This window comes from Dermacentor albipictus, chromosome 1 (assembly GCF_038994185.2).
Source record: "Dermacentor albipictus isolate Rhodes 1998 colony chromosome 1, USDA_Dalb.pri_finalv2, whole genome shotgun sequence".
Classification (NCBI taxonomy): Eukaryota; Metazoa; Arthropoda; class Arachnida; order Ixodida; family Ixodidae; genus Dermacentor; species Dermacentor albipictus.
The window spans coordinates 61,428,227-61,444,640 of NC_091821.1; the positions used below are offsets into that span (position 1 = coordinate 61,428,227).

At 42.2% G+C, this 16,414-nt stretch overlaps 1 protein-coding gene across 1 annotated transcript in view; it reads left to right on the forward strand.

Moving 5' to 3' along the window:
* Positions 1-16,414, forward strand: part of LOC135918362 (carboxyl-terminal PDZ ligand of neuronal nitric oxide synthase protein-like) — a 67,088-nt gene that overhangs the window by 15,454 nt on the left and 35,220 nt on the right. The window contains exon 7 of the mRNA XM_065452053.2: positions 4,406-4,692. Coding sequence (XP_065308125.1) covers positions 4,406-4,692 — 287 coding nt within the window. The remainder of the gene's footprint in view (positions 1-4,405; positions 4,693-16,414) is intronic.

The following is a 16,414-nucleotide window of genomic DNA, read 5'->3' on the forward strand; positions in this document are numbered from 1 at the left end:
CTTGTCGCTTGAGCACCTTAACAGAGCAATAATTGAGAGCAGGAGTAAAAGAAAGTACTATAGTACTTCTTCATTTACGTTAGTGCTCCCCATCTCTTTTTGTGCATTTTTTCCTATGTGTCTTAGTTCCTTTACTCATTCTGAATTAAGCTAATTCAAGAAAACATTATTAGAATACTTTCTTTTTTGTCCAGGTTTTAAAATTGAATGATTGAGAAGTAAAATTATACTGTTGTCTTATAGACTTTGCTGATAGCCTGCACAGTCAGAGTCGGTTTGTGCGTTTATTTAATTTGGAGATGGTGCACAAAAATTCTTATGCTTCTGTTAAAAAATTAAATTCTGGGTTCTTACTAGCCAAAACCAGGATATGATCATGAGGTGTGCTGTAGTGGGGGCTCCTGAATAATCTTGACCACCAGGGGTTTTTAATTTGCGTCCGTTGCCTGGTACATGGGCATTTTTTTTTGTTTCACCTCCATCGAAATGCGGCCACAGCCACGAGGATTTGATCCTGCGCCCTCGAACTTAGCAGTGCTATGCCAAAGCCACTTTGCCACCACGGCGACTACTTGTATTATGCTTCCCTGGAGGCAACCATAATGTGTTAAAATATCAGAGGAAAAGCGAACTGAAAAATGAACATGGGGACATGGGGAAAATGGACAATCATATGCTGTCAGCTGGCATTCTTTATCACAACATTGCAGAAACAGATGCAGACAGTGTGCCACCTAACAGTAAATGAGCAAGTCATGCTGACTTTTTTTTATGGAATGATTAAAACATAAAGTACATCTGGCGTTTTAGCATAAACACATGTTATTGCATGCTTATGTCAGTACATCAAATAAAAATGTCTGGTTGTTTCTGGGTGGCTTTAAGCAAGGAATAGCAGCAGTCTTGTTTTTGTTTTTTGCATGCATCTTGTCATGCACATGACAGACTTGAAAAAATATTACTTGTTCTGACAAAAAAAAAAAAAAACTTCAAGATGTCTGATCCTGGCAATGGCTGGCTGGTCTTTACTTTCATTCAATTATAGGGTTTATGTGATCTTCTGCTCGTTTACTTATTTTTCATGTCTGCATAAATAAATAATTTTAGTTTAAGCTTAGTTTAAAGCCCGAATAATTAAAAGCACAGAGGTTATTATCCTATTCCCAATTCCATTTGCTTTCTGACGTTGGTGTAATGCAAAAGTGCTCATGTACTTATTCAGGGGTATGTTAAGCATAGCTTTCTACAAAATTACTACAGGAAGCTCTGGCACTAGGATCTAAAGGAGCTGCAATTGTAGTGGTGCAACCAGCATAGAAATGATGGCCAGTACATGGATTTGCCTAAAGTTTGTCTTTCATGCATCAAACTGCTTTGCAAGTTGGCATATAGATCATTTTCACCAAAATAGTGCAGTATTGATGCAACAAATTGCAATAATTATGCATGTGCGCACAAACTTCTTACCTTGCCGTAATTAAAAAAAAATGATTTCTTGGAAATTTAGGAAGTTAGAGTGTAAAATATAGCACCCTCAAGCTTGAAGATTCGACAAATTCATGTACTAACCATCATTACCATGGTAGCTGAATGATTGCAAGGCTCTAGTTTTAATAGTAATTTTTTGGCGTTAAGAACCTGCAGCTGTCAAAATTATTCCAGTGCTGTGCATTACAGCATCCCTTATAAATTGTTGTGTAGCTTTGGACATAATTTTCTACAGATATATTTTATTAAAAAAGAACCTAAACTATTAAACACCAATAATTTTCAGGAACCAGGTATAGTGACGAAATCTTGCAATAGTATAAATATCTTGAAACAATAGTATTGGCAAGAAGTCTTGTAAGTATGGGGTTCCCCTGTGTAGAAGTTGTGGTGTTAAGAAAAGATTGTCGTGATCACATCACCATTCCTCTGGTGAAAAATGGTTAAATGAAGTTATGTAACTACTATACATTGCACATCTCTTACAGGAAAGGCTTTGTTTGACCTTGTGTTGCTTGCAGCATATCTTACAAGTTCAAAGCTTTTGTGTTGTCCTTTGAACTAATGCTGGGGCACTTCTGGGCACCTTCTTGTGGTGACCTTCAAGGCAAATATCAGGGTGACTAATGTGCAGTTTGTTGAGGGCAAGAGCGGACTTCTTGTGTGTTCCAGAATTTCAGAGCGTTGCCTACTAAGCAGTGCATAATGAAGGCACTATGTTTTCCAACAATGACTAAGAACAGGGAAAAGAAAGTAAAACAGTTTTGTGATATCTTTTAACAGTCTAGTGGCAGAGGTGAAAGAACTCTCAGAACGACATGAATAAAGGGCTTGAATCTGTTGGTTATGCGTGACTCGGGGAGGATAGGCACGGGCAGGAAAGAATTGGGAGAGGAGACAGTGTTTTTAAAGGGCCCCTCACCAGGTCTGGCCATTTTGAGCTGACAAGTGCAGTGCATACAACGTGCGCTAGCCATTGTGTATGCTAAGTATTACATTCCTACGGGCCGTGGAAAGAGCTTAAAATTCAAACTCAATGCCGTTTTCCCATCTTCTCGTGAGTGCTGTGCTCCCAGCCAGAGAGTCAGCAGCAGTTGTGTGCTGTGACGTCGCTCACAGTGACATGTAACTTAGATAATTATTTGGGGCAATGGTAGTTATGTATTTATTCTGTTGCATCAATGCACCAATTAAAGTTTAGAAAAATAATAAAGCACAGAAACCGAATGTCTGCGCGTTTTTGTTTTACTTTGTACCGTAGCAAGAGAGATGTACTTTCATTTCGTATGCTTGTTCCCATGTCGTGAAGTCACACATGCAGAGAACAAATCTGTCATTTTTTACCATGTTCCAGCACTGCGATCATGCTCTCTCATCCTCTTACGCCTGCCTCACTGCTCGTGATTGCGGCACTGACTTATATCACTAATCAGGGGTTCCCGTGCAGAGCACGCAAAATCATCTGCTGCCTAAAATGAGACAAAAGCAACAGCCTGCACACGAGACTGTCATCAGAAGTGTGCCACTTGGGAAGAACAGAAGAGAGAGAAAAAAAGAAGGCAGGGCCCAGGACGTATTCGTCACGCAATCCTCTGGCTCTGGTATGGGAGATGGCGGGGAAGAAATTTCGCTTGCGGAGGCTAAACTGGGCAAGTGGAGAGAGTGTCTGGGTTGGCGGTGACTCTTGCCTCCTGAAAACAATAGTTCGCGGCACTTCAATCCCTGCAATAGTGACCTAATCTGAAAAATTCTTGCGGTAGAACACTCTTTAGAGGGCACGTAACAACTTTTCAGCGTATAACCAAAATTTGCCATGGGGCCTAGTGAGGGGCCCTTTAAGGTTTATTTTACTTCAGCATTAGTGAGCCTGTCTGCTGAATGTGTTTTTCTACTGGAGTCAGTAGTAGCTAAAGCAGCATGGCCAAGATAAGTGAAACTTGTTTTTTGCGTGACCTGGGCAGGAAAACTGGAACTGTGCTGTACACTACAGTTGGTCATATGTGCAAGCTGCTTCACTTGATTCAAAGCTGCATGCCCATTGTGTAAAGAATGTTTGCTCTTCTTTTTTTCAATGTTGTCATGGTGTATAAGCTCTGAGACCATAGTCCCCAAGTGTGTGTACAAGATGCTGGTTTGTAGGAGTGCCAATAATAGCAAAAACTTGCAGCGCAAAAAAATAGAACAGACAGGGACAAGGTCAAGACTAAACACAGACGCTTTTCTCTTTGTCTTCTTGACCTTATCACCATTGCTGCTTTTATTTTTTTTTCTGCGCTGAAAGCTTTTGCTATTCATGGACTACCAATTTACACAAAGATACAAGGTAATGAGAAGTTGTTTGTTTTACCATATATAGTCGCATAAGGGCCACACTGCCACATTGGAGGGTAAAATTTTAAGAAAAAATTCAAAACATCCCGCCGGAAAGCGAAGTTAGTTCCGTTTCTGCTAGATGACGCTAGCTGCTTTTCTGTCGACATCGCTCAGGCCAGCGCCACCGCGCCATTATTTCTTTGTGTGGCACGTCGTCTCAGCTGTGTCGGCAGTGTTTCCAGTTAAATCGATGGCATTTCGCCTCTAGAGACGGGAGCCCTGTTTGGGTCAGTGCTGGTCAGAGACAATAGGCCGGCATCTGAGGTTGTTTACTGCAGCATTATGCCATTTTAGCCTCTCTTACCATCTGCTACTGTTGCAGAAACAGTATGAACCACTAGCAAGCCACCATCGGCATGGTTCGTGTAAGGTGTAAGACTATAAAAAAAAAAGTGCGGCCCTTACACGAGTATATATGGTACGTCTCTTTTTTCAGTATGATTTGTGCCATTACGAAAGACGTTTTGCTATTTGTCATAGTGCCACTTTTGGCAGGTTGCAAATATACAACTGTTTTAATCTCGTGTGATGTAACTGCTTGCAGAAAAGGACCAGAGTGAAAAGTTTGACAGAGACAGCACGTGCGACGACACCAAGCCACTAGCACCACTATCAGGATCCAGCCCTGTTGAAACATCACACCAAGATTCTCACTGCAGTTCAAAGGCCTCATCCTCATCCCCAGCAACAGGGAGCTCACAGCAGACACTCCTGCAGCAGCAACAGCAGCAACAACAGCAACAGCAGCAACAGCATCAACAGCAGCAGCAGCAGCAGCTGTCACAATCATCAAAGCCAGCTGTGAACCAGATTGCTTGCACTCAGCCAGTGGTGAGTTGATCGCTCATCAGGGTGCACTATGGTTGTTTCGATCATGAGGATTAACCGGAGTGATCCAGAATAAGGGTTATCCAACTGACTTTAAAAAAAAAGATAAAAAAAAGAAGAAAAGAAAGATTAAAGTGTGTTGCTTCTTCATATATCTACATACCGTAAGTTACTTTGCTGCATAGTTTGTGCTTTTATTAAGGCACTTCTGTCGAATGCCGCAGGCTTTAGTATTCGCACATACATAAACAATGCTGCCACCCATGATAAGTGCCAAGTGTGTTCAGCTTCTCTGATGGTTTTCATCTTCAGCAATGTGCTGGATACAAGGCAATTTTTCATGAGCAAGAGTGACTGAAAATGCATGAAGGAACAAAACACTGGTAGGGGCAGCTGGCAAGTAGGATTCGCCAAGCTATGAAAGCGCCATTCTCAAGAAATTAATCAATGTGAAGCCTTTGGTCCTCTCTCATGGCTCATGGGGCACTTCAATTTGATGGGGCTCTGCAATTTTTTAATGTACAGAAGTGGTCAGATGGATACAAAGTATCCATTTTGTGAGATGTCAACTCCACTGTGATTGGCAAGATGTAGAAACCGGCTAACGTTGGAACAATATTAGTACTTAATTTTCATTCTCTTCATCTGAATTTACCATTATGGCCAGCTTACTCTATGGACAATGTTGATCTGATGCTAGAGTGCCCATATGAATGAAGCAAAACTATCAGTATACCATATGCTTTCCAACAGGGCAAACCTGCAGCCTTTGAGTAAAAGGCTTGGCCATGAGCTGTGCTAGCTAATGCTCCTAGGGCTAATTTGTGCACAAACACCCAAGAAAGTGGGCAGCGAATGGCTGCAGCAGTCTCTTAATGAGTAAAGCACCACATGCATAATTTGGATTCGGTCCCCATCTGCGGCAAGTTATCTTTTCGTCAACTTTCCTTTTTCTTTACCTTACTATTTCTATGTTTTAATGAAACATAATTCATTTCCCATATTATTTCTGACTTCATTACCTGTTACTATGGTTGTGACTAGCAAAAACTGGAACTCCTCGAATCGCTTTATTCTACGCGCTCTGACTGCACAGTGTTGTTCATATAAGAGAATATGAGTGTTTGAACTGAAAGGTAAATCTCTTGATAAAGCCTTTATATTTAAAAGGACACTAAAGGCAAATACTAAGTCAAAATAGACTGGTTAGATATCATTCCAAAGACTTTGCAATGCTTGTTTCGTGCGAAGAAAAGACTTGGCTTATGAGAAAATTGCATCTGAAGGGTCCAAAGACCTCTATCGCAATTGAAATCTCCTGCCACCCAACCGAGGAGTGGTGGCGTTGCATATGCCATCACTGCCCTTTGCTGCCATCGGTAAGTAAAATAGCGCTCGACAGACAGTGGTCTCTTTTTTTGCACAAAATACAAACGCCAAGACAGAGCGGTGGATTCGCCACTGCAGCTGGTTTCGGTCAAGTGGTGCGGACCGGTCAGCCATCCTGCAACATCACATGGAAGTGGAATTCTCTGTTACTGGAAGTTTGTGCAAGCTTCAAGAGCCAGCAAAACTAACGCAGCACTACACAGTAACAAAACTACTGAAATGTGAAAGTGTGGGCAGCACAGAGTTGAACGAAAATGAAACGTTTTGACTGCCTGCATCATTGTCAAGGGTAATGTCAATGAGTTCTTTTTTCTAAAAATGAAAAAGAACTGGACAAGTAGTGTTTCTTTTATCTTGTAATGCAACACAGTGATGTTTTTATTTTGTAAAGAGTTGTAATCTAGTGACAAAATTTAAATGAGGAGTACCTTCCTCATCAGGCGAGTACTTGAATGCCCCGGGGGAGTCTCTGTTTCTGTCCTGCATTTACCTTAATTTCTTGATTACTAAGGCTCTGTTCATGATAATATTGATGCCTTAGAGATTCTCGAGCACTAATCTATCACTTAAGCTTGACTTATTGTTTGCCTTTAGTGTCCCTTTAATCAACTCAGCAACAGGAGGGAAGAAGCTGGTAGAAACATTTATGGGAAGAGAGCAGCAAACAGAATGGCGTTCAGATCGATTGCTTATTTAGATTGTCTATTCAGTCAACATTAATACTGACAGTTGCCTTGACTTGGAAGCTTATAGAAAAGGATTATAAAGGTAGAATGGAGTTCATACTGGTCAGAGCGCATGAAAACTTGGATGTCGGAAGAAATTAATGGGGCAAGCACTTGACCTGTCAATTTCTTCCCTGGTTCATGTTTCTGCACACTCTAATGAAAAGGCACAAATGCCTGACATTGTGTTAGCCCCCTTTCTCATCTCATTATAATTCACACATCGCTCAGACAGTATAGGCAGCCTGATAACAGTAAATAGTTCAGACATGACTTTGACTGCAGTCATTGTACAAAAGCAAAGGCAGGAAATGTATTCAAAGCATTCTGTTCAGGACTGTAAAAAAATTGATTATATAATATACAAGCAGATTGAACAATCAAAGTTTATGGCATTAGACTGCCTAACCTTAATGGCACAAAGCCAAGAGTCACTAAGTGTATCAACCAGCAGGAAATTGACACTCATTTCTTGATGAATAAAGAATGTGTGCCTTTCTTTGAACCTTTGAAAAGACCAATGATTCTTGGTTGACAGGGACTTAAAAATTAAATTATGGGGTTTTACGTGCCAAAACCATGATCTCATTATGGGGCCCGCCGTAGTGGGGGACTCCAGAACTTTGGACCACCTGGGGTTCTTTAATGTGCACCTAAAGCTAAGCACATGAGTGTTTTGGCATTTCGCCCCCATCGAAATGCTGCCGTCATGGCTGGGATTGATCCTGTGACCTCGTGCTTAGCAGCCCAACACCATAGCCACTAAGCAACCACGGTGGGTTTGACAGGGATGATGTCAGACATATGGTTCAGAAAGTCTTGGATTATGTAGGATTGTTTTTGTGTGCTGCAGCTTATTTGTATCACACTCTTATTGTAAGTTGTGTGTTTCATGTTTCACCTGTTTTCCTTGAGAAGCCTTTATAAAAATGTGTATATTGTAATCTGATTTTGAGGGTATACAGTAGAACCAGGCCCAGCACACACTCAAGTTCCAGCGATTGCCACAGAGGGTGAAAAATCATTCACGGCACATTCCAGCATGAAGCGCGTAAGTGTAGCTACTGTAATTTGGTTGGACATCTTATTTCACATTTTTTCTGTTAGGGGCACTCAATGAGGCTAAATATTTTATACATAAATGTACATATAATAAGCAACATACATAGTTACCATGTCATTTTTTTTTACAAAATAAGTAGGCCATAGTTTTTATTAGACTTCTGTTATTAAAGTATCTGCTTTATTACTTGAATAAAGGTTTTGAGACTTCACTTACATGCAACAAGCAGCAGCCCATTGGTGTTGATTGCATTCCGGGCCGTTTATCGAATAAACTTGTTCAGTGGTAATATTTGCGAACGGGGTGGTCGTTTCCTTTGAACAGCATCACACAGGTTCGTTTTAATTAGATGACAGTAATATCTCTGCCAGTTTATGCTTCCAACATTCGATAGCCGCCACCAAGTGAATGTGTTTAAAGACGGTGAATTTTATCAGCTGCGGCGTTTCACTGGTGTAATGGCTGCACGGCTTCCATCGTTAGTGATCAGCTCCCCTGGCCGTGTAAGGACATGTTTCTGGAAAGAAATGTGCTGGCTAGCACGAAAATTCATCACTGGAACTGAGAACAGTCTGCTTGGAGACTACCCACGAAAGCGGATTAACCTTGCAGCCTCTGGGCGTGTGCACCGGTGAGTAAAGAAGCAGTGCTTCAAAGGCAGTTTAAACGAGGCTATTGTTATTTTGCCACGTTGCTCAAATTCATGACATGGAATACAGCATAAATAATAAATAGGTTTGGCTGTTTCTGCATAAATGATAAACCACGCTAGATCCACTGCACATTAGTGGCAAATGTACTTCTGGGGATACAGTTAGATTAATTGTATTTGAGACTTATTAAAATGACTCTGTTTATTACTTGTATCTTGCAGAAAAAACTGTCATCTAATCAAGGCTTGGCCACAGTGTAAGGTCACAGTGTAAGCTTAGGTGAGAAGACGCCGTCACAGGGCGCGCTGCAGTAAAGTTCTGCTTCTAGGGAGTGCCGATAGATGGCATGAAGAACTGACACCCTTCTGGCTCTGCTTCCCGCACGCCCTCTCACTGTGCCCCACTCATGGTGTAAGAAGTACTTTGCTCAAGGCATTGAAATTTTTCGTTTTAACACAGCATTTTCAACGATCTTCGAACGGTTTGTACTTACTGTGAGGTCTGGGCATCTAATCAATGTTAATAATGATTTGCACAGTGCCGACAAAGTCCGACACCGAAATTGCACTTCACATGCAGTATGAAACAAATCAGGGAGAGGAATGATTTCCGGCTTATGGTTCAGTTTTATTGGGAGCTGCATATAAATATATCTTGTCTTAATGACGTAAGCAAAGGCCTGAGCAATATGGTGGTATTAACATAGTGTTATAGGATTTTGGAACAGCTACTGGTGCGATCATGCGGGCTGTCGCAATCGTGTGATGATACAGACTAACAGCGTTTTTTAATGACGCATGTGATATTTTAATCAACTTTATTTGGCATCACTTGTTCAAAAACCTCAGTTGTATCTGTTTGCTCTTCCCTGCATATTTAGCATAACATCACATCAACACGTGTTTTTTTCCTGTCATTTATTGATTGAATTTTAGAATCTTCAGTAAAAAAGCGATAACAGAAGAAGTCGCACAATATGCCCGATGAAAGTGCATGAAATGCATAAAAGCAAGAACATTAATGCTCAGTTCATTGAAGAGGTCGTGTTTACACAAGCTTTGACATTTTGCGCAAGTCATGGCTCTTTTTTTCATCATGCTTGTTCTTCAATTGCCTGCTGTACTGACGCATGCATAGGCCGATATAGCAATTTCGCCAGCATTTTTTCTTTGTGCATACTGCAAATAAATGTGAAGCGGAAATTTTCCAGCACGGCATCAGTAGTTTTGTCGTATGCATCCCTGTGACCTGCATACTTTGCGAACTTTTCCTCAGTGTATTTGAAGAAGTCAAACAGGTGCATGTTTGGATGCGGGAGCCATCCCCTGGTTTTGCAATTCACAAGATTGGCTTCAGACACATTGCAAGACCTTTTTTTTCCTCAAGAGCATCCTTGCAAATGGAACAGGTTGTTCCATTGCGAATTTTTCTTGACACGAACCCTGTAACATAGTAGACAATGCAGTCTACTACTACTACAGCTGCGTCTGCGTTAGGCTCGTCTAAATCAAGAATGTCGTCACACTCCCAGCTTCCTTCATCAATGAGCCCATCAAGCCTTTACTTCAATTCATACAACTTTCCTGCACATTGCGTTGCTGACCCCTGAAATCAGCCAAAGTCACAACGGCTGCTTGCCTTTTATCAGGCACCATACAATTCTCAAACTTTGGCGGTTTTGGCAAAGAATACAAGCTCAGCATGCGGTACAGCTGTAGGAACGTGGGGAACATGGTGCTTATTCTGACCACCAGCTTGCCTGATTATGCCAAAGAAATGCTCCAGCGAGTCTTGATGCATCTTTGCTGTCAATACATACTTGAAGCCGTAGTCCTTCAGCAGGTAAATTGACAGTTCCCGAACAGATTTCAATGTCACGCATAAGCCTTCAACAGTTGACTGTATCAAAAAAAAAGGTCCTTGTGGATTTCACCTCTCACGACCTGTCGCTCCCACGACTCCAGCCACTCGGATGCAGATTCTAGAACGCAAAAATCCTTGCATTCCAGTTCTAAGCCTTCTGCGAGGAACCGCCAGTTTAAAGCGTCAAACAGATCAGTTTAAAAAAGCGTGAACTTGACCGTCAGCTCAACATTAGTTAAACGAGGTGCGCATCTCTTTGCGTAGAAAGGAATTCCTTAAGCCACAGAGTTGCTAAATATCTGTGTGGCAAGCTTTACCCGCATCCTCAGCATCTTGGTTTAAGTGATTGTCTGTTATTTTTGGGCACACCTTTAGCGCTGCTTTGTTCTTGCCGTCCGCAACAAACAGGGCATCGTAGCAGGACCACCTTATCAGTTTACCGTCTTTTTTTCAGAACCTTTTTTATCCAGAAACCTGTTTCTGATGCACTTGAAGAGATGAGGAGTATCGGACAGTACGTACACTTTTCTAGAGCTGTCCAATGGGTGCTCAAAGAAATTACGGACTTCACACAGGCACCAGTGAGGCTGAGATGCTTCCACATTAGATGGTTGGTGGATGCACCATCACACACTACTCCGTCGACGAACGCTCCGGCTTTTTCCAGGTGTACGATGCACTGTATCAGAAGTTGAGAAAGCAGCATCCCCTTAGTTGGTCCTTTAGATGCAAACACGGCTACTGGCTGTAAGTAGGCTTCACCGAACAGAGCAAAAGCGACGACGAGGCCGTGATCTATGATTTCATTATTTTATTTTTTTTTTCCATGATCAACAAGGCTGGTGCATGTCATTGTCTGCGAGTTGACAGCCATTTCCTTCCTTACTTGAATTTTGTCCAAGATTAGGATTCCCCTCTGCTGGAACGTGGTCTTTGTGGCAACCTTTATCTTGAGGGCTTTGAAGAAGTTGTCATCAAATCTACACTTTTGACCAACCATGCTTATATGTTTATATATTTTCTTACTGTGGTGATGCAGGGCAAAGGCTCATTGTTTCGCAAAAAAGAGTATGTGGCCGGGCTTCATATGTGCAGCAAAAAGCACAACAGAATCCATTCGTCTGTATACCGTCTGCTTGTTTTCGATGCGCACCTAGCCGCTGATATACACTCTTGTAACAAAAGCAGCTGTGGTGGCGGTGTGTCAAGTCCCTTCAGCTTCTCATTGAGTTCTTGCTCCTGCAAATCTGTTAGCTGCTGCATCGCCGCTTGCAACTGCCCCAATAGCAGCTTGTTATGCTTTGCCAGTCATATTTGTGACCGCTGAAGTGCTGACATTTCATGTCGCCAAGCAGAAAGCTTCTGTTGCTGGGCAGGCACCACCGACAACCTGAAACGCTTGAAAGGTATTTCATGCTTGGCTCGCACAGCTCTGCGATCAGCATAGATCCTAAGGGTATCAGCAAGGCCAGAACACAGACTACAGATTGCACCTTGAGGTGTTACCAAGAGGCATTTGTTGTGTCTCCAGGTCTTTTGAGAGTCCACAAAAGCACATTGATAGACAGCACGCATCTGTGCTGTCTATCAACTTGTCTAAGATGTAGACTTGGACTGTCATGTCACATTTGATACGGACCGCCTTCCTGTTAAACAGTAGCGATGATCTGTCGCTTGTCCTATGTGCCAACGCAACGTCAATAAACACGTCTGTCACTCCTACTACGTTAATGAGATGCGCTGCTCATGAAGGCTGTGGTAGGCGAATGCAAGTTACTGCACTGAAATGCCATTCAAACAACGAATGAGATGAGTCATTCTCACTGGACTTTGCGACACAACTGATATCGTTGGAAGACGTTTCCATGGTGTCTGCTGGAGAAACATCTATGTTGCTCGCTAACGTCGGCACGCTGCTGTTGTCACTGCTCGGGTTACTCACAGAAGCAGCCGCGGGAAGCGCTGGCCGTCTCACTTGCTTTTGAGGGCTTTTAATCTTCCTGGAGAGGTAGCTTAGTGCACCTTTGAAAATTGACGGCACAGCGTCTTTTAAAAGGCCCGCTCTTCTTGTTCCAGGCATCAGGATATGACCGTCAATTTCCGCAGACCATGTCTTCAGGATAAAATGAGAAGCCAAATGTTTTTCACAAACTCGATCCGTCTTTTGGAGTATGCGGTCTTTACGAGGTATAGCCTGTCTCCATGCTTCAAGTTTTGCTTCTTCGTTTGGCTTCTTGAAAAGCAAGTACTTTTGTTTGCAGGACTTGTAACCACTGTTGCAAAACGGTACAAAACACTTTCCCATTATGCAGGCTAATGAAACAGTTCGAAGGCTGAGACGTACCTTACAGGCAAGTGGAAAATGTGTTGCCAAAACATGGTGCGCAGCAAACACGTGGCGACGGTACAGCGGCAACCAGTCAGTGATTTCGGCACGTGCGAAGTGGGCACAGCGGGCACTAGTTTCCAGCGCCCTCTCTTGACACGTGGAGAAAGGAGAACTCCAAGCCTTCCTTCCGCTTAGCGCCCAGCCTGCGCCGCTCAGTCACCTAAGCTACTTCTTACACCGTAGGCTTGGCTAAGCACAGCCTACTCAACGACACCATTGAAATTAAATGCACACGCAAAACAGTGTTGTGTGTGTGGTTGTCTGTGTATGTGTGTGTGGGTGTGCGCGCGCCTTTCTGTCATGGAGCGTTTTGTGCACTGTTCTTAGTCAAGCAGGAATCACAAACTGATCCACACTTCCACCACAGTAATTGAGGCTCTGTGTTTTTATTCCAGCCTCCAAGACACTGCTCATGTTTGTTCACCTCTATGGACTCTATTGTGTCTGGACGTACAAGTCAACAGTGAATGTATCACCACTGGAAGTAACATCAAGGGCCAGAATCCTCACAAGGTATGTCTCTGGACACTTCACCTAGAACCGCTATTTGTCCATTTATTGCACTAATTTTTGTTTCACTATTTTTTGCTTGCATGTTTGTCATGGCTTCATCATTTGTTTCAGGAAGATGGACAAAAGAGAGATTATTGGTTTGCAAGCTGCCCATGTCAAGCCATAAGAAGCTCAGCAGTCACCATAATGATAACAGGTTGTCTTGAACTATGTGCCTGACCATGAAATGTTCGCAAGGTTACCAGATAGAGGGGTGTGAACCCTATCAGGAAAGCTACAGTCTACAGTTTTGTACTGCACAGAGCGAGAATGCTAAAATTTGACATACAAGCTTACTTGCTTTTAAGGTGGTTTTATGACAAACAGAGAAGTTAACATGTTTCTTTTCTAGTCAATATAGTCATGATGACCTGAACAGAAGCAATGTAGCAAGCTCCTGCTTGCTAATGCACAGACTCTGTCATCTGCTCTTTGCAAATCAGCTTGGTGGGCATTACCACCAAGTATCACATGCTGCCTCACAATGTTAATTTGCTGCATGAAAGTGCAAAGAATTTTAGAATGATCAAAACCGCTCAATGCAATTTTGAGAAAATTATACTTCATGCTGACTGAATTTCTGGCAGTCACTCTTACATGGTTCATGTACAGTTTGCACGTAATCAATAACAAGGCTAGCCCTGTACTGTAAGATAAGAAATAGCTAGAAAAGGCAAGCTCACATAACTGGCCTACTCCACATTTCACAAACATGACAAATCACTAAAAATAATTTTTCTTTCTCTTAAAACAGCAGATGACAAATCTGAGAACAATGTGTTACCAAAATGTTTTTTGAAGTATACTTGGAGAATAGCAAGTTTCGGTTAACATTCAGCCAATCAACAGTGAACGAGCAAGGGAAGCCTCAGCTTGGGAACTTGTTTTCTTCATCGCCCTCACAGATATGTTTGCTTGTTGAAACGTTGGCTCCAGGCTGAGGCTTCCCTTGCTCACTTCTGTTACTCGCTCGAAATGTTCATCTCCTTGCAACCTTGTTTGAATACATAAAACAAAATTTTTTTTCACCATGAAACTGCAAATCACATTTTCAAAGGATCTGTGAGCATTAATTGGGCTTGCTTATATGTTTATTTAGTGCCCTTGTTTATTCACACATTTTTTGCAGAATTCCTTGTAAGCACTGTTGTCTCCATAATGTTCCTTGCTTTCCTATGAGTACTTGACTTGTGTCAGAGCCTTCAATGCTGCATGTGAACGCTAAATGTGCCCCAGAAATATCAATAGCAGACAATATATGCTGTAAAATTTAGCATAACATCTATATTTATTTTTTAATTTTTTTCCTACGCTACATGCTTCTCGCCGATGAGAAGAATGGGACATTGCAGCTCGAGCTTATCATTCTGACACAACATCCTTGCCTAGAAGTTTTTCTTTCTTTTTTTTAATCTAGCTGGAATTTTTGAACGCAGACAATATATGTATAATATGAAACATCGCAAGCAGCGCTGTACGCAACTACAGTATGAGGGTAGCCTAGCATAAATATTGTTATCTAAAGCTTCGTTCTCCTCGCTTTAATGGCACGCCGAACATGATGAGGAAATTTCGCTAGTTTTCAGCTTTCAATTCCATTAAATAGATGAATATCTGTGTTTCTGTATGTTGTAAACTTGGTGACTGACTGCATTAAGTTTACCTGACCTGTACGAAAATTTTGGGCGTGTACTGCTTCATTCACCATTGACAATAAACAATGTAAGCTTACTTGGTTGAAGTGTTTTTCTTGTTTTGCCAGTTGGAGGCCAGTTGGTCACCTGGTGACAAATAAAGATATCTGTAATCATGCTAGAGTACCGTACACACAAATACCGCCCCGACAGCGGTAAGAAAATGCTCAAAACCAGCAAGCGAGCAGGGCACTCAACCCCATGAGCCGCTACCACAGTTGCTATAATGCTGACTACGTAATGATGATGATATTAGTTTTGATTTTGCCAGTGCCATTTTTCGGTCATATACTCTAGTTCATAATGTCACCACTACTCTTACTTCCGTTGTACTGGGGAAGGTACAGTTTCCCTTCTCTAACTATTATAGGTGTTGTGTGATAGAACCTGGCTTATAAGATCCCATTCCAAGAGCACGAAAACTGACCCAGTAGGCACTGGGCGGTTGTTGTAAGGCAGCATGAGCTCACTGGCAAACAGTGCCGCGAATGGCAGCAGTAAAAGCACTGGCATGTGATGCAGACGATGGGACGAAGGGGTACATAGCGCTTTCAGTGATTTCGCACGTTGTTTTTAAGGTCTAGTGAACTGGAAAAAGCATTTTCATGCATCTGCCCGTAAGAAATGTTGTCGCTTGTATGAGGTAGGTCACATTCATGACATCATGTGGTATATAAATCATAAAACAAATGCAAATCGCTATGCAAATGCACCCCGCAAACAAAGCTCACTGCGGCAAGCTATGATTTGGAACTCCAGCAGTTATTCTTCAGATGTTTTGCTATCCACGTTAACATTGTCATGTATTTAATCGCAGATTATCGAAGCAGCACAAAAATCGTGGGCAAAGATAGATGTACATCTCCCCCCACCCATTCTTTTTCTTGCACTGCTTCGCCAATTGTCTGTGTGTCAGTATGTTCCCATACTCTGTCCATTTTTTTTTCTTTTTTACGATGATTTGGCAATTCCGATGTCTTTCAAACTAGCCCAATTTTCAGTCATGGTCTATTTCACAGTTTGGCACTATGAGGACAGGTGGCAGTGACCGGTCCACATGTAAGGCCAGCATTGACGGGGAGTAAGAACACACCGCTGCATTGGCGTTTGCTGTCGATGCAGAGCACACAGATTCGTGTACCAGATGCTGCCAGTGCTCGGAAGCATGAGGAAAAAAAATATACCCTATAAAAAAAGACTGAGCCATTGAGAGGACGGCATAATGACTACTATAAAACCGCGTTTGCTTTCGGTGCCCAAGCTCCAGAGCGGTCGCACTTGCAAAGGTGAAGATACAATTTACATGGAACACGAAGCTCTTGCAAATGAACACCTCCTTTATTTATGTTAGACAAAAGCATAAGCAGCATCGAAAATGTGCGTACCATTTCCTACGG